The following is an 18,685-nucleotide window of genomic DNA, read 5'->3' on the forward strand; positions in this document are numbered from 1 at the left end:
TCCACCCACATCATCTGTCAGTGGAACCTCAGGAAGACCCCAGACACTTTATACTGATGACTGAACCTGCCGTCAGCCGGCATTAGTATAAAGTATATGGGGGGCTTTACTCATGCAGCAGTTTTTTAAAGAAGCCCTTTGTGGAAATGTATTGTTACAGACTGATCTGATTCATAGTTCTATTAGGTTAGTTTTACTTTTTGTGTCTCTTTTACCCCCTCTCCCTGAGGTTCTATGAAAACAAATCTTTATCCTCACAGAAGCCTAAAGCCATAGAAAGGCATATCCTGACTACTGACAAATGTCCTTGTCTGTTTTCTGCCCTTTATTTGGTGTCCATTAGTCCTGGACTTGCAGTATATGAGACAGGATGGTTTCTAGTGGAAATATGATAAACTCATTTATACAGGTCCGTATTTACCACTAGGCACCCGTGATCCGCTGCCTAGGGCAGCACCTTGCAGGGGGGCAGCACCAGGGAGCAGGGGGACAGAAAAAAATATTTTTTTTGTTTTTATTTTTTTAATTTCCCTCCTCCCGTTCAGACTTGCCAGTAAATCTGGTGTCTTTTCCAGGGGGGTGGGGGGTATAGTGGTATTGGTCAGGTCTGGTATCGCCAATAGGTGCGTGAAGATGGGGCGTCTTCAGGTTTAGTGCCTAGGGCAGCAGCAGCTGTTAATACAGCCTTGCATTTATATAGAAATAGTTGTTAGGACAGTACTGTTGAGCGGATGAACCGTTCAGCAATGTTCTCTACACCTGAACGCTCACCATTTCACTCCTGGTGGCTGGAGAAGTTGAATGCCGCCCTAAGGGGTCCTGGAAAACATAGATACACCCATAGGCCATGTTCACATGGTGTAAGACACCGTCTGGGTCACAGAAGGGCCGGTGTCAGAGAAGATCATCCCGGTCGATACTGCACACAATGGAGTGTGCGGCCAGAGCTGCACGCTCCATTGTGTGAACTCACAGGTTCTCTGCAGCCGCTATTTTTGCGGCGCTGCTAGCGATCCCAGCCTGAGTGTTTACTATGGGGGAGATTTTCAAACATAGTGTAAAGTGAAACTGGCTCAGTTGCCTCTAGCAACCACTCAGATTCCACCTTTCATTTCTCAGACTCTTTGGAAAATGAAAGGTAGAATCTGATTGGTTGCTAGGGGCAACTGAGCCAGTTTCACTTTACACCATGTTTTATAAATCTCCCCCTATGTGTATACACTCCGGCTGGGATTCCCTCAGTTGCAGCACAACATAAGTTCTGTATTAATTGCAGCTGTTGTTGCCATTGTACAACAATGGCCGTGATTAATACAGAACTTATGTTGTGTGAACATAGCCATAGGCTGTATCCATGTTTTCCTGGAAGCCCTAGGGCAGCATCCAAATTCTCTAGCCCCTGGGAGTCAAATGTTGAGCATTCAGATTTAGAGGACGTTGACGAACAGTTCATCAAGTCTGCTCAACACAATAAGACAGCATATTCCTTATAGCCTAGTGACTTTGCTTATAAGCTCATAGCCGCCTCAGCACTACATATACAGTACAGACTAAAAGTTTGGACACACCTTCTCATTCAAAGAGTTTTCTGTATTTTAATGACTATGAAAATTGTAGATTGTAGCAGCATGCTATTCCATCCGGTTTGCGTTTAATTGGACCATCATTTATTTTTCAACAGGACAATGACCCCAAACACACCTCCAGGCTGTGTAAGGGCTATTTGACAAAGAAGGAGAGTGATGGGGTGCTACGCCAGATGACCTGGCCTCCACAGTCACCAGGCCTGAACCCAATCAGGACGGTTTGGGGTGAGCTGGACTGCAGAGTGAAGGCAAAAGGGCCAACAAGTGCTAAGCATCTCTGGGAACTCCTTCAAGACCGTAAGAAAACCATTTCCGGTGACTACCTCTTGAAGCTCATCAAGAGAATGCCAAGAGTGTGCAAAGCAGAAATCAAAGCAAAAGGTGGCTACTTTGAAGAACCTAGAATATTGTTTCACACTTTTTTTGTTAAGTATACTGTATAATTCCACATGTGTTAATTCATAGTTTTGATGCCTTCAGTGTGAATCTACAATTTCAATAGTCATTAAAATACAGAAAACTCTTTGAATGAGAAGCTGGGTCCAAACTTTTGGTCTGTACTGTATTGGCAGCTTCGAATCTGTGTAATTTCTGAGAAATTGTAGTTCCATTCCACCACCTATACGGGATTTCAGTGACCAGTCTGTAATTGCAATGACCCACCAGAGTTTAAGGATGGTGCAAATGTAACCTGTATGGAATGGGTATCTGATATTCCAGGGATTGTTTAGCATCTGCAGGTATAGTCAGTCACTATCGTGAAGATAACATTTCTTACCCTGACTTTGCTGATAGGGTGTCTAAAACACTTGTTGCTTCCAGTTTCGCTCAGAGTGACGGCATAAAACTGTCCTTTGTTCAAGTAAGTCATCGGTCCTTCCCCTTGCTTCTGGCGAAGAGACTTGGTAGCTTCTAGAGTATACTGAAATGTGCTGTAGCGTGGGAAAACATCCGAGATTATCTATATTACCTAATGCAGTAGCCACAATATCTTAACTATATCTTTGTGTTCAACAAGCTTTATGAGCCATGGATCCCCCCTCCCCCCCAGGACATTCAATGGCATAGTATAAAAAAAAACAACCTAATTGCAACATACCTTGCTGTTTGATCGTACATGAAGTCATCCGCTACTGATGAAGTCCGATATTTCTAACACAATGAAAAGAGAACAAGCGTTAGATCAGAGGTATAATCTATGATGCAGTCCTTGAAAAGTTGGAATTTTTTAAATAGTAGTATTTTCTAGGCCTTTTCTCAGCCATTATATATAACTCGGTATTACCTCATTTAGTTTTTACATTCTATCTGGAAATTCCAGAAATCCTTCTTTTAGTTGGGTCCTGTGAGCTCATTGTGACCCCCTGTAAATTACATGTGTTTCTGGGCTTTGGAGCCAAAGCCTGTATTAATAGAGCTGCATGGACTGTTCCACACAAGCTGTTCACAGGGGGAAGCAGGAACTAACATTAGAGTTATGGATAATGATTATACAGCTCCTGCCTTGCACATATAATGGGTGAGAGAGAGAGAAAAAAAAAAAGAGAGAGAAAGAAAGAACAGGAAAGAAAGACTATTACACTGTGCTTTTAGCTGGCTTTAGCTGCCCGTGTGATACTATGCTGATGCATCATGGGATTGAGAGAAGGTTTGACTAGAAAATAATGTAGTTTGATATCTAAAAGTCAAGATGATGGCCGATCAAAAGTCACATGACTCAGTATGAAATGTCTGGATACAGCTGAGCTGGGATGAAACAGATGACACCGCAGTAAGGAGATAGTGTACATTATATCGGCAAAACAAAATTCAGAAGGGCCCACATTATTTTTAAAGAAGCAGTTCACCCAAAAAATGTTTGGGCCCCCCGGTAGCCGCTGGCATGTATACTCACGGAAGATGATCGATGTCCCGCGGCGTAGCTCCGTTCCCGTCCTGCAGTGCCGTTCAAATCTGGCGCGCGCTCACTTCCGCCGGCGCTGTGACTCCTCTTCTCTCCCTTGTAATTTGAACGCCGGAAGTCACGCGCTTCCATAGAGAATGAATGGAAGCAAGTGACTTCCGGCCTATAATGACAGCTCAGAGATGAGGACTTACAGCATCGGTGGAAGTGAGAGCGTGCCGGATTTGAACGGCACCGTGGGACTGGAACGGAGCTACGCCGCTGGACATCGATCATCTTCTGTGAGTATACATGCCAGTGGCTACCAGGGGGGCCAAAAAATTTTTGGGGTGAACTGCTTCTATAAGGAATAACATTGTCCACAGGCTGTGTCTGGTATTGCAACTTGGGGTTAAACTACAATATCAACCACAAATCAAGCATCAAATGTAATAGGCGCTAAACCCCAAAGCAGGATGTACTGTGTAGGTAGGTAGGTAGGTAGGTAGGAAGGAAGGAAGGAAGGAAGGAAGGAAAAGATTACACTGTTCTCCTAGCTGGCTTTAACTGCCTATGTGATGCTGTGCTGATGCATTATGGCATTGAGGACAGGTTTGACTAGAAAATAATGTAGTTTGATATCTAAAAGTCAAGATGAAGGCTGATCAGAAGTCACATGACTCAGATGCAGTATGAAATGCGTGGATACAGCTGAGCTGGGATGAAACAGATGACACAGCAGTAAAGAGATAGTAAGTTTGCATTATATCGGCTAAACAAAATTCAGAATGGCCCACACTATCTTTAAGTAATTACATTGTCCAGAGGCTGTGACTGGTATTGCAACTAGGGGTTAAGCTACAACATCAACCACAAATGAAGCATCAAATGTAATAGGCGCTAAACCACAAAGCAGGATGTCCTGTCTCTAGTTAAGCTCCTACTAGTTACAGTCCATCCCAGCAGCCACTTTTCTTCACATCTCTGTAATACCTGCCCAGAAAACATCAGTATTACCACCAAAAATTACTCTATAGCACTCTTAGGAGTCTGCTTTGGGGTTATTACTTTTTGCAATGTAAAGAAGACATAACACTGTATATAATACAGCTAGTAAAGATCTGTCACTGTACTGTAAAAATAGTAAAAAAATAAAATACTTTTGCCTTGAAATCCACATTACCAGGACTCCTTCTCTGCATGCGAACATTGGTTGCTGAAATCTTAGCACAGCACAGACAGATAAATATATTCTTGCTTTGGCCGCGTTGCCAGGCAACTATGAACTTGTTAAGATTACGAGTTTTCTTTGGCTTTTGTAGGGTTGTTTCTCTTGTTATACAGAAAGAAGTTATTTAAAGGGGTTGTAAAAATCTCTGGCATCTCATGTAGAATATGCTAAAATAAAGCTATCCGTGACTTTATAGACTAAAAAAGTTACTTCAATCTGAAGAACCCTCTATTCTGAAGAGAGATCTACTGATGATCGACTGTTTACTGCAGATCCTGTTTGATCAGGGAAGGCTGCAGTGGCCACTGCAGGAGAATAGTGGTATTACATGGTGTCCAATTAAATGTATGGGCAACCATCTGATTCTGAGTCCTCCAGACCTGGAGTAGCTCTTTGCAACCCCTTTAAAATCTCACTTCAATTATTTCGGGCAGTAGAAGAAAATTGGACAATTGTAAATATTTGGAAAAAGACCAAGCTTTGGCACATATATCATCAGGGGGATATGTATTTTACATTTCTTACATCAGACACTGTCTCTTTAAAGCTTTCATTGTATGTACTATCCGGGGTACTGCGCTGATCATCCTTAAGGTAGTCTGTATGTTGGCTGATGTGGGCTCCATAGTGAGTCTGCTCAAAAATGACCCCTCTCGGTTCCTCGGTGTCCGTCCTGTAAGTCACTGAAGGGGACATGAACACCGGGGTGAACTCCTCTGCTTTTACCACAGCCACGGAGGATGTAGGAACTGAAGTGGGACTTCCAGACAAGCTGCTGTTATACTGATCTCTCTTGGAGGATTCTACGGGTTCTGAGTTGATGGAAAGGTTCACCGGATTGGTTTTTAGAACTTGCACCCGATTCTCTCCAGGGCTCAGTGTACTCTGAGATTCAGTGGTTGGAACACCATTCCTATAGGGAAGAAGATCCATGTTACGTATTGTTATGGTAATAGCATTAATGTGCCATGCTTTAGTCATATAACCTTGTAATATAGCTTCAGTAAAGAAAATGCATATATATATATATATATATATATATATATAATGGTACCTTGGTTTAAGAGTAACTAGGATTGAGAGTTTTTTGCAAGAAGAGCTCACAGTTTTTCAAAACTGTAAATTGGTATAAGAGCATCGTTTTGGTTTAAGAGCTCTCTGTACTGGGTGGGAGGGGGAGTGGGGGAGGGGAATGGTCTGCGTAGCATGGTCTACAGCACTGTACTCTGACCCAGGAAGTCTCCCTCACCCTCCAAATCATAGCAGATCCACTTCAGGCTGGGGCTTACATTAGGGGACAGGACTCGGGAGATAATATTTTCATAGCTGTAACCCCTCTCTCCCCGGACAGAGAGTGCTGCATGGATGTACCTACATCTGTCCTGCTCATTCCTTCATGCTCCCTGCAGTCTCTATAAGTCCTTGTGTTTCCCATCCTCTCCATTTCTGCTATAATGTGCCTTCACTTACGCTCAGCTATACACACTGCTTCTATAATGTGCCTGCAATTGCACTCAGCTATACACAATGCTGTCTAAAAAAAGTTTCTGTCACTGTCCTCCTGCACAGCTCTGTGATTCTCACTTCCTGATTAGTCCGAGCTAAATCCCTTCCCCATTGCTGTCATGTGACCACACAGACCTCTGACAGCAGCCCTGCTTCTCTAGTCTAGCCTGTTATACTACACACTGCATTATGGGTATCAGCATCTCCATTCTGTATCTACAAACTGCTGCTGTATTTTCAGGTTTATGCAGTTACTAAACATTATACACTACATGCTGATTGCTATACTGTATAGTAACTTATAATATCACATATTCAGCTGTTTCTAAATGTTTTTTTCATCTGTTCTACATGTTATTCAGAATCAAAAATCATTATTTTTGGGTGTGGAACCAATTGTCATTAAAAGGGCAACACAGCCCCTCTGCTGCCACTAGTGTTGGGAACTGCAGGGCTGCTCAAGCCCTAGTCCTGTCCTAATGACTCAGACAACTTCCTCAAGTGCAGTATCTATTCTAATGGAAACATGCATTATAATAGACATTAGGACAGGAGAAGCTCAGTATCGCTGCATGTAACAGCACTAATGATATGTAAATGTAGCCCTGCAGTTCCCAAAACTGCCATTGATAGCAGCAGAGGGGCAATGTAGCCCCTTACTCCTGCCAGTGTAGGAAAAAAAAGGCCCACCAGATCTGGTGTACAAGTCATATTTGCCATTTTGCTATAGTTTAATATAATATTGAGATGCTATTGACATATGTATGCAGAATTGACCATAAAGACACCAGTCTGACCTGTCATCACTTTTATGCTGCCTGAGCCACAAGTCATCAGGTGGCCCCCGGCAGCTACTCCCCACCCTACCAGCCTGTTTGGATATAGGAAGAGATCTATGAGGCTAGGCTGGTAAACCAGGAAGAAACCACTGGGGACCTCCCCAGTGACTAGTCGTTAAAGCTAATGTACCATTTGTTATATTACACGATCAGTGCCAGAGCAGGGATCCCAGTGGCACGGCCCTTTTTTTTGAAAACACAGCCCGGTTCCCGCACTCTACGACGTTCTTTTGCCATACAACGGACCGGCTCTATGCACTGGGGGCGGGCACTGAGCTGCTTTTCAAAAAAAGGACCATGCCACTGGGATCCCCACATCAGCATTGATAGAGTGTGTGTGTGTGTTTTATCCTTAGATGCTGCTTCACTGTCGTTATTTACTTACATTATACACTCAATATTGCAATATTTCCCTTATCTACAAGAGGAAGAAGAGCCTGGAGGTGTTTTATGAGTTTCCTTATCGTTAGTGAAGAGTGATAGTTAGATAGAACAGGCAATGGTAAGAACAGTAAAGGGTGAGTCAATGCTCAGATAATCCCTGGATTTCAATGATTTATTTTCTAGTAAGCGCTGCAGAATCTGTTGGCGCTATACAAATACATGTATTATTATTATTATTATTATTATTAATGTGACATAATGTAGTATAGTACAATCTATGGTATATCCCTGTGTACAGGACAAATCCCCATAGAAAACCTCTCCTGCTCTGGACAGTTCCCGACATGGACAAAGGTGGCAGCAGAGATCACTCTGTCAGACTGGAAAAAATACACTGGAGACTAGACTGGAGTTTTTTTTTTTTTTTAAATAAAAGTAATTTACTAAACTTTATTCCAACACCAGTTGATTTGAAAACTATTTCTTTCCCTTTGAATACTTGTATTTTCTACTAAATAATTCTGGAACATTTCTTTTTATAATTTTAAGGTGTGCTGTACTCCTCCTCTAGTGGCGTAGCTACCATAGAGGCAGGGAAAGCAGTTGCTATGGGGCCCTTGGAGCGAGGGGGGCCTGGGGATGCACAGGGAAGATAAGAGCCTCCTGTGACCTTTTGCTTTAACCTTTATTTACTGCAGTGTGTAAGTGACCCAGTGTTCTCTTACATGCTGCAACACAAAAAAAGGGGTTAATGAGCTCAAGACAATTAGCTCTTTGCTTCACTGCTCTGATAACCTCTGACCTCTGTTCTCTGAGCTCCTGCAGAGATCAGGGGTTATCAGTGCAGGAGTAGTGAAGCAGAGAGCTAATTGTGTGAGTGTGTGTGATATATATTATAGTGTGTAGGGGAGGGGGGGCCCCATACAGTTTTTTGCTATGGGGCTCCATGAATCTTAGCTACACCTCTGTTCTCCCTAAAAAAATATATATGAATTAATTATTGACAAATGGGTGTTCTCATTCTCCTTGTTAAAGGTGGGACCCTACCTAGGGGGCACATTACACAGCGCAACATGTTCACAAAGTGCATTTTTTTGCTTCAAGGTTTTAAAGTGAAAGCCCTCCTCTATATAAAAATGTGTTAACCTATTGCCGTAGAGAAAATTGGCGACATCCCTATAAAACCCATTAGCCAGACAGTAGACGATCACATGTATTACCTTTTGTCCTGGTCATCATGGACATCATTTATTTTATTTAAAGGCAACAACCTTTTCTCCCTTGGAACCTGAGAACAGAAAGACACAACTTTAATCCAACAGATTTACGGCTAAAGAAGAAATCTTTACAGTCATAAGACTGGAGCTGATCACTGCAAGTCTCCTCTTGCAGTAACCTATATGTATGACTATGTTATGCATCACATTTCACATATCCTATCTAGGGATGAGTGACTTTACAGTACTAGTGAATACAGCCTTTGTACTTTGTACCACTCTGCTCCGGGTGCCTGAAAAAGCTGGATCCAGTCCTGGGAAACTGGGAGAAATTTTCCAGGACTGGATCCAGCTTTTCCAGGCACCCGGAGCAGGGCAGCATGGAGTTCATAAGCAGCTGACTGACAAGCCAATGGGCGAGCCTAGCGAAATGCTTCACTTTGCTAGTACTGTAAAGTAGCTCATCCCTAATCCTATCAATTCAGCCTGTCTATATCTTCGGTTTATATCATAGTATTCAATAAGTTGTCAGTGCACAAAAGAACATACGGGTTCACCTCACATTTTAGTAGATGTAGTTTTGCAATAGTAGGAGAGCCACAGGATGAGGAACACCGGTCTATATATAAGCAAATTTAGCAAATTCTTAGTTACTTTTTATATAAAGTGAAATTTAAATTGAAAGAGAAAAAAATTATTAAAAATATAAAAAATAAAAATTTTAAGCAACTAGCACAGTCAATGGGGAACAAGATAAATACAAGATTAATATCTACAGCAAGTGTACCTTGTAGTAGTCATATAAAAGACCAAGTGCCGCAGCGCTGTCCTCGTCCCCGTTTATACTCATCATCGCTTTTGTTGCCGCTGTCAAGGGATTTTCCAAGTACGTCTTCCAGGCCTCATCCTCACTGGTGTACGGCCGTCGGGAATTAAAAGCTGCTTCATTGGGAACCAAGACCACAAGCCTTTTACTATATTGAGGAAAATAACAGGGGCAGGTTTCAACAACGAATAATTGTTATGGGACAGAACATCTCATTAGTCAATCAATACTGAACACTATGGTGAATAGGTACGTTATATGGTTATAGGCCCATAGATCATGGCTGCTTTCTTGTAAAAACTTCACTATGTCCGAAGGTTGTACACAGTTGTGCAATTAGACCCCATTCACTTCAATGGAACTTAAATACCAGCCAAGTTTTTCTTTTTAGAGATGAGCGCAACTGGAGTCCGAACGTTCGGTGGCTGAAAAAGTTGGAGGCAACCCTAAGGCCCTATTTACACGTACACAATTCTGTCTGCAATTGCGAATTTGCAATTACGGACAAAAAAAAAAAAGTTTAATGCATTTCAATGGCCCGATCCACAACATTCACACATCCATAGGTCTGTAAAGGGCCATGATCCATGCCGCAGAAAAAAACAAAACAGGCCTTAGTGTGGTTTAAAAGTCCTCCACGGACACACCAATAGAACTCTATGGGATCCATAATTTTGCAGATGCAATCCACAAAAAATACCGCAATCTGCAAACAGTAAGTAGTTTATTATTAAGTACACTTTTTCATTTTAATGGATCAGCAAAAATTATGGATGGAATTTTGCAGATTTGGAATGAAAAATTTGCGGACTCAAATTTGCAGAGTAAAAAATATGTGAATAGACCCTCAGGTTCCCAGAAAAGCATTGATACAGCCATAGGCTATGTTCACACATTGTAAGTTCCGTAGCAATTATGGCTGTTGTTGCAACGGCCATGATTAGTACGGAACTCAAGTTGTGCTAAAGGCTGAGGGAATCCCGGCCAGAGCGTATACACATAGTATACACTCTGGCTGGGATCCCTAGCGGCACCCGAAGAAACTGACATGTCAGTTTTCTGCGGCCGCTAGTCATTGAATAGCGGCCACGGAAAACTTTGTCAGTTCACACTATGGAGCATGCGGCTACGGCCGCACGCTCCACTGCGTGCAGCAGAGAATTCGGATGCGGGCACGCACGGATGCGGCGGTAAAGATCATCCGGCCGGTACTGCAGTACTGGCCGGGATGATCTTATCTGACACCGACCGTTGTCTCACGTTGTATGAACATAGCCATAGGGTGTATCCATATTTTTCCAGACACTCCCAAGGGCTGCATCCAACTTCTTCATCCGCCGGCAGTGTCAAACTGGCCCACTGGAGGACCGGAGGATCCTCCGGTGGGCCCCCAGCTCAGAGTGACAGGTTGTTTCTAGCTGGTTCTTTATTGGTGGGCAACCAGGATAATTTCCTCCAGTGGGCCCCAGATACACCAGTCCGACACTGCCCGCCAGTATTCCAATGCCGAACAATTTGATTCGAGCATGTTTGAACTGTACTCATCTTTACTCCTTAATTCTATACATATTGTATCAGTGACGCTTCCAGCATAGAGCTTGGAGGAATACCATGTACATGAGGCCCGTCCATTGTAACACAGAAGAATAGCTTTATATATGGAAGCAGAAAATCACTGTTTACCGATGGTTGGTCTGTTACATGTCTGAGAAGATACCCATCTCTGGGGGGAGCGGACCTTCAGTAAAATATGCTTTTAATGGAAACACTGCTTTGAAATAGATGCTCAGGAAATGCCCCGAGAATCCAGGATATGTCACATTCATTCTTTAGGGATATTTGGAAAAAAAATCCTGGACTTAAAAGAGATGTAAAGGAAATAACCACCCAAAAATAGTCATAGCAAGACGTTTGTAATGGGCAGACAACACTGTCTTTATACAGGATATCGCTCAGCTATTCAAAGCTAAACAACATATAAATCTGCATTGTTAGGTAGACCTGCATATGATCGGACTGACCCACCAAAGGACTTGTGGATCCCCCAGCGGACTAAACTCTGACATAGTAATGACTCACAAAGGTCTAATGAACAATGTAATTAAAGAAAAAAGAGGAATTAAGAAAGACATACACAGTAGACCACTGTCGACCAAAAGGGCTTATAGTGCTCATCTGTCCTGATTCTCAGCTCGGCCAAGAGTACATGTTTTTCTCAGAGGGGAAGACGGAAAAAAAAACTCCTGTAGTGGTGGCTTATCTCCTCAAGATCACAAGCACTGAGCAGTTGAAATCCAACATGTCTGATCTTTCTCTGAAGCCCCCCATAAACATTAGATGGTCAGATGGTCACACTAAAATCAGTCTATGGCCAACTTTAGAACGTATTACTGATCGCACCCATGCATATAATGAGAACAGTGTAACTTAAAAGGGAACTAGGTTTATGTTGCCTACTGACAGAAATGCTGAACAGATCGCTGTATTACTTACATCATTCTGTTCAGACGTTCTCCTAATATGCAGGAGAATGGAATTTGTTGTCCCCATCCCTCCCATTGTTGATTAACAGCTGACTGCCTATATACAGCATGGATAGATAACTGCCAATCAGCAGCTGGTGGGTGGAGTTTTCTGCTCCTCATGAATATCCAGGACTACTGGGCTCACACACATAATGGAGGACTACTATACAAATAGTATTATAGGCCCATATCAGAGGGATACATGCCCCTGGATCCCAATACAAAGACTGTACGTACCATGTGCCTGACTTTCCCATACACATGAACATTCAACAAGGCCAAATCTTCACATATTCTCTATAGGGAGAGCCCAGCAGGTCTGGTGCCGACTTATCCCTACAAAATCAATAGGTTTGGACATTGAAAATCCATCACAACTCTTCTCTCAACCTACAGCTTCTGCCGGTGAGGTGTCAGGAGGTTGCCATACACCTTTAAGAGTTGGCCAAACCCGGCAGAGAATGTGTTAGATTCGGATGACTTTAGTGTAAGGTGTATGGACACCTAATAAAGCTATGCCACTGTCTGTATCTGCAATCTTGAGCAAAGTAGTAGTAATACTATTGATATAAAAGTTACATTTACTTCAAAACAGCAAATAAGCCACAAAAGAATGAAATCACACATCCGACGTTCCAGCCCGGATGATGTCGGATAATAAACCATTGGTATCTATGGGCATCTCATTGGCATTCCTGCATAGCAAAAAGTAACGTCCAACAGCTCAGGGGCCTATTCCACGGGAGCGATAATCAACCAAATCGGCCCGATTCGGCTGACTATCGCTCGGTAGAATAGAGAAAACGATCAGCCGATGATCGTGTCATCGACTGATAGTTCATTTAGGTTCAAACCTAAAATCATCGGTCCCCCACCGCGCATAGCTAAAGTGGAATATCGGTGCGTGGCAGCGACCGATAATTTGAGAAGCAGTATACATTACCTGGCAGGACTTCTCCTTTGCTCCATCTTCCTCCCCGACTCCCGCGGCACAGCATCAGCAGCTCCGGAGTGGCCTGACTGAGCAGTCAGACCGCTTAGCCAATCACAGCCCAGGACCGCCGCGGCCAGTGAATGACAGCTCAGTCAGGCCGCTCCGGGGGTGCTGATGCGCCGCGGGACCCGGGGAGGAAGACGGAAAGGAGGAGAAGTCCTGCCAGGTAATGTATGGTGCAAGGGCTGAAAGGACATCGGTAACAATGTCCCTGCAGCCCTCGCTCAACGATCATCGGGCCGGGAAATAGGACCAGTAAACGAGCGCTGATCTAGCAGATCGGCACTCGTTTACATCGTTGATCGGGCCCCCATCGGCCAGTGAAATAGGACCCTTAGTGTATCCTAATGAAAGACACCATCCGTACAAAACAATCCCATTAATAGTGCCAGAAATATGAAGGACATGACAGATTCAAGAGGGAAAACTCTAAAGCGACTCCTCTACGAAAGTCATACAACTTTTATAGGCAGACCTTATTACAGTGTATCCTGTTACTTTCCAGCGTGTCATAATGATTCATAGAGATAAATCTTGTGAACACAGGGATTATGGGCCAAGTGCGCCAACTGTGCTGAGGGAGACGGGATGAGAGCGGCGTAATGATGGGAGGCTCACTGCTGATTTAATAGGATTCTGAATTAAAACTATAAATCTTTCATGTTGGCCCAAGGGTCTATTTCTGCGGTGGAATGATGGGACTGTCAGTATAAATAAAGATATTAGCCACACAATACAGAAGACAGACAATGGATCTTGAATATCACACTGTGTTAGCTGCCCCCTCTACTGACAAAATCACTATCTATAATCTGCAAGTAAAATTTTGCTATGTTAAATAGAAGTGTGCAAAGTCTAAGAATACACAATATTTTGCACAAGACATTGCCCCCTCTGGTTCATCATCTGCTATTAGAATCCTCAGTGATCATATGTTTAGGACCCTGGCATCAAGTGTTCAATTGCCCTACAGCGCCACCACAGGGGAATATCAAGCATTACATAGAGTCTGTTGAAATTAATTGTATGTTTGTGTAGCACATGGACATGTTGAGTCCTCCAGGGACAGAGATGTTCTTTGTAACCCCCAAAGACTCCCATAACCCTAATTATGTTCTATATGACAAAAAAAAACCCTATAAATAATCACATTCTTCACCTGTAAAGGGATCATCCTCTTATTGAACATACTGTACACAAAATGCTTATATGTACAGAAGCCCAGCTGAGCCAAAAATGTCAAGAACTCAAAGGGATTCCCAAATTCAGACATGATAGGTCCATTCGCCACGTGTAATAGGGAATGTGCAGCCAATGGCTGATAGCCGCAAAGGACCATATGAATGATCCAACAATCATTTGTGCAGCCTGCCTGATCTGTTAGATCTGTAGACGAGCGATGATCACAGAGATTGACGCTCATGTGCTCAGACCATCTAATATGATCCTAAGTGTTCCCCCAATTTTCTATAGACTATAGGACTGCTGATTCCATGGAAGACTACGACTGCCCAAAGAACAGCGATATGGAATAAAGAGTACCCGTGGTTCTGTACAGGTTTGTGGGGCTTCTTGAGCTGACCTAGAGGGTCCTTGCCCACAGCCGTGTCATATGCAATAGCCCTAGACTGTTTTCATTATAGGAAATTCATTATGAGCTATACAGCCCAGACTCCACCATGACATATTTCACCTGCTACTGATACATTGCAGCAACTATTGTTGAACGAGCATGCTTGGTCAAGGATAGTACTCGATCGAGCATCGAGTTGGATGCTTGACCAAGCACCTTGTGGTGCAAGTCACACTGAAAGTGAACCAGGCACCCTCTGCTCTGCTGCACAGGTTAAATGCTCGAGTGTCCCATTGATTTCAATGGGGTTCGTTACTCGAGTCGAGAATTGAAACGTAACAACTACTGAAGCATTTTAGTGCTCACTCAACGCCAGTAGAAACTCATCCATACCATCAAAAGATTTGTGTGAAATTTCCTGTGAATAAACTCATCCCGATTATTAAAATAACATACGGGTCATTCCCCTGACCCAAACCCGATAATGCGGTGACCAAAATGGTGTCAGTAAACATTTCATAGCGTACAACAATATACAAATAAAGATAACCGTTACCAAATAAGCAAATGTTTTGCCGTCCAAAAGGGCAGCTGTGCGCCATGCCGAATGCCAAGTTTCCCTTCGCTAAAATTATTAAGTAAACTTCATTTTCATGGGAGATAACTTTTGATAAGACACGGGAGGCAAATAAAGTGTAATACGGTGTACAGTGTATTCAATACAAACTGGACTGTGTGCGGCTAACAGAGCCGGGCGCACGACAAGCGTTCTGTCTGGAGGAGTGCGCCATGGGCTGCCAACTGGCTCACACACAACCATTCTTATCTATAGAGTTTTAGACAATTATTCAGACAGTCAAGTCTTATTTTCTGCATCCCTGGCCCATTTATTCGAATGGCTCATGAACATGCGTGGTGCTGTTTTTCGATCCTATTCAACCCACTAATATTTTATTCACATGTGCAAATTAACATGTCATATACACATACATATATATATATATATTTTATTACTGGGGGGGGAATAAAGAGTTTTACAGCATGCTGACTTGTGATGAATAATGCCTCAGTCAGAAGAGCAGTTGGGGAATGAATGCAGCAGGTTCTGTAGACTTACTCAAAACAGAGCATTATTCTGCTGTGTTCTGCAGCAATTCTGGGCAAGGAACTGGCAGCAGTGCTGTGGGAGGGGAGTAGGCAGGATGGGAGGGCAATGATGGAGAGTTGAGGGGAAGCAGTGCATTCTGGGAATTGTAGTGCTGAGCAACTGCTCAACCAGGAAAAAGTAAAGGGACACATTAGGAAAAGGATTACCTACACACAAACAATGTATTTTTGGTGTTTTACGAACTGACACAACAAGTAATTAATGCTATGTTTCTGCAGCAGTTTTTTTTTTATCTGGCTTCGGAGTTTCCCTATAATGACTCTCTCCTTTTGCCTATAACATAACATACTATAACATTTATTTTATAACAATACTGAAACTAATAAAACTTATTATTAATCTTCATCCTAAAACACAATGCACATGGAAAAACTGCTTATATATCTATATGATCCCACACTGATTCCCTATAGGACTGTATAATTGATGAGTAGGCACTTTGCTGTCATATTCTTCCTTTATCTATCCATCCATCCGCCATGCTTCCACCATCTTATGTAAGGGCAGCGCTAACAGCACAAAATCCTGCAACACAGCAAAGCGGCCATATTTAGTTGTGGCAGCATCACCATGACAACCACAGAGGCTGTGTGTAGTGCAGTCACTGACAGTTACAGAGCGGTTGTAGGACGTGTGCAGGTTGTGTTAGTGCAGTGTAGTGACCATATGTGTCCCTCTATGGGCGTCTATAAAGTTATGAGGTATATGCTGGTTACAGGGCCGGTCTGGGGTATATATCACATCTACAACTACCTGTACCTGTCATCTCTAAGCTCTTATTATTTAGTGTCTTTAGTGTCCTAACAATAAGCTGCTTGGTCACCAGTGTGTTTATTGACCTCTGCAGTAAAGCAAATCGCCAGTCATTAAAGAATTAATATATCTCATCATTATGGGCACCTGAAGTCACCATGGCAACCGTGACCTGTGGGGACAATCGCTGATGTCATAAAGAAGGTTCCATAAAAGAAAGGCACCCTGCCTGGATCAGTGCCATCTTGGATGCGCCAGAGGACCTTGATTGAGCTTGACTACTTTACACTCTCCTAACATTCACACAATTTGGAGGTTCTAGCAGGGGAAAAGAGGGTGTCTGCTATAGACTAGCCCTTCAATTGAGTTTTTGAAAGGTGGACTTGGATCTGTAAGGCAGAAAAGGTACTTCCACCCAGCCATTAATAAGGTGACAAGTACGGCATCCAGATCTCTCCTACATCTGTTATAGTATATTTATTGCCTATTTTTGTTGTTATTGTCTGTAAATCAGATATAATATACAAATTCTTAAGCTATGTTATATTGGTGTTAACCTGTTAACCTCTAAGCCCAGGGGAGGGGCAACTCTCCAGCCATGGCTCCCTCGAGGTTTCCTCCACAGGGGGGTTTTCCTTGCCTGAGTGCTGGAGGGTGACTCTTTGTGAGTCGGGGTTTGACATTTTCAGTGTCATGTGATTTTAAATAAAAATTTGACACCTGAATACAATGTGTTGTGTCTCTATTTTGCGTTCTTTGGTTACATTAATTTTGCTTGGGAGTTGGAGTCGCCTATGTAATCCCAGGAAGTGAGTGCCAGGGAGCAGAATGCTTTAGCTATCATCTGCTGTCTGAACAATCCCTTTTAAAAACAGAAAATAAAGCCTAGGCTACTCCTCTGTCTGTAATGAAATACAAGAAAGTCAAAAGCATCTACTCGCTGGCTCTTGGACATGAACATACTGGTTTTGCTGACCTGAAAACCACAGATGCAATAGCACAGATGGCCCAAGGAGTATCATGCTCTATGCACAGTCATGAACCATGCACAGAATAAAAATGTAGGGGCCTGGACTAGAAAAATAAATAAGACATATTGTCTTATAGAATAAAATGGGTCCCATATTATCCATAATTGTGCTCAGTATACAGACTATTTTTATGGTTGTGTACAAGAACCATAAAGGTGTCAGAATGGCAGGCACAATGACAGATTGTCATTTACTATTTTTCTATATCCCTCATTTACTTCTAGGGTTAGAATCCCTTAAATTTATGTTCTACAAATTATACTTCTCTAGCTGTTGCAAAACTACAACCCCCAGCTGGAGAGCAAGTCAGGAGGATAGGAGAAAGCTTGGAGCTGGCATTACCAGGGATTATTTTTCCTTCTGGTTTGTTTACTTCCTCCAGAATTTCTCATCTGTTCCGGAACTGAAAAGTGGTCACCCACACTTCATAGAGTATATTGACCAGATTAGAGCATTTCCTGCATTCCAGACTGGTAGAATAGAAAAACTGCAAAGATCAAATATTTCCCAACCAGGTAAATAGTAGAAATATCTACTGATACTGATACGCCTTGAATAAAAAATACTATAAGTGTGTTATTCATAGTGACCTGAGAACTATGAAGAGCTCACACAGTCTAAAGCGACAAAAAGTAAATGTGCGCTGTGATGAGAGAAATAACTGAAGAGTCGGCACCCAGATCTTGTGGTTAGGATGAGAATCTTGAGAACTTGAGAATGGAACACAGCCAGGTCCCGACTGGACTGGAACGCTTCTAGTCAGTGCAGCAGCAGGTACCGCAAGGTTGCGGCCTTGTGACACAGGAGCAGCAGCAACACACACCCTTCTCCCCTAAAGGTGGAGAGAAGACTGAGGTAGGACAGGAAGTCACATGGTATCCCCAGCCAAAGCTCGACGGCTATTGGAGTTACCATGGCAGCAGGGGCAGTCACGTGACATCCAGCCATTGCATCATCACACCATTAGGCATATTGGACTGAATAAAGAGAAGTGAGTGAAACAGTAGACCTGAATACTGAGAGGGGTGACAGGATACACAGTTTGCAGTGGACCACAGTTTCCAGAACAGAGGCAATAAAACACTGACTGACTCAGATATAGGAATACACTTTTGAGGAAAACAACAAGAGGAAAAGCCTGTTCTGGGACACTGCAAATGAATGGGGTTG

General features: G+C 42.9%; 1 protein-coding gene across 1 annotated transcript in view; it reads right to left on the minus strand.

Moving 5' to 3' along the window:
• The window catches only part of GRHL2 (grainyhead like transcription factor 2), a 65,832-nt gene that overhangs the window by 32,622 nt on the left and 14,525 nt on the right, over positions 1-18,685 (minus strand). The window contains exons 2-6 of the mRNA XM_069957285.1: positions 9,433-9,619; positions 8,649-8,716; positions 5,225-5,612; positions 2,686-2,738; positions 2,365-2,518 (exon numbers count right to left, since the gene is read on the minus strand). Coding sequence (XP_069813386.1) covers positions 2,365-2,518; positions 2,686-2,738; positions 5,225-5,612; positions 8,649-8,716; positions 9,433-9,619 — 850 coding nt within the window. The remainder of the gene's footprint in view (positions 1-2,364; positions 2,519-2,685; positions 2,739-5,224; positions 5,613-8,648; positions 8,717-9,432; positions 9,620-18,685) is intronic.

The sequence above is a fragment of the Dendropsophus ebraccatus genome, chromosome 2 (genome assembly GCF_027789765.1).
Source record: "Dendropsophus ebraccatus isolate aDenEbr1 chromosome 2, aDenEbr1.pat, whole genome shotgun sequence".
NCBI lineage: Eukaryota > Metazoa > Chordata > Amphibia > Anura > Hylidae > Dendropsophus > Dendropsophus ebraccatus.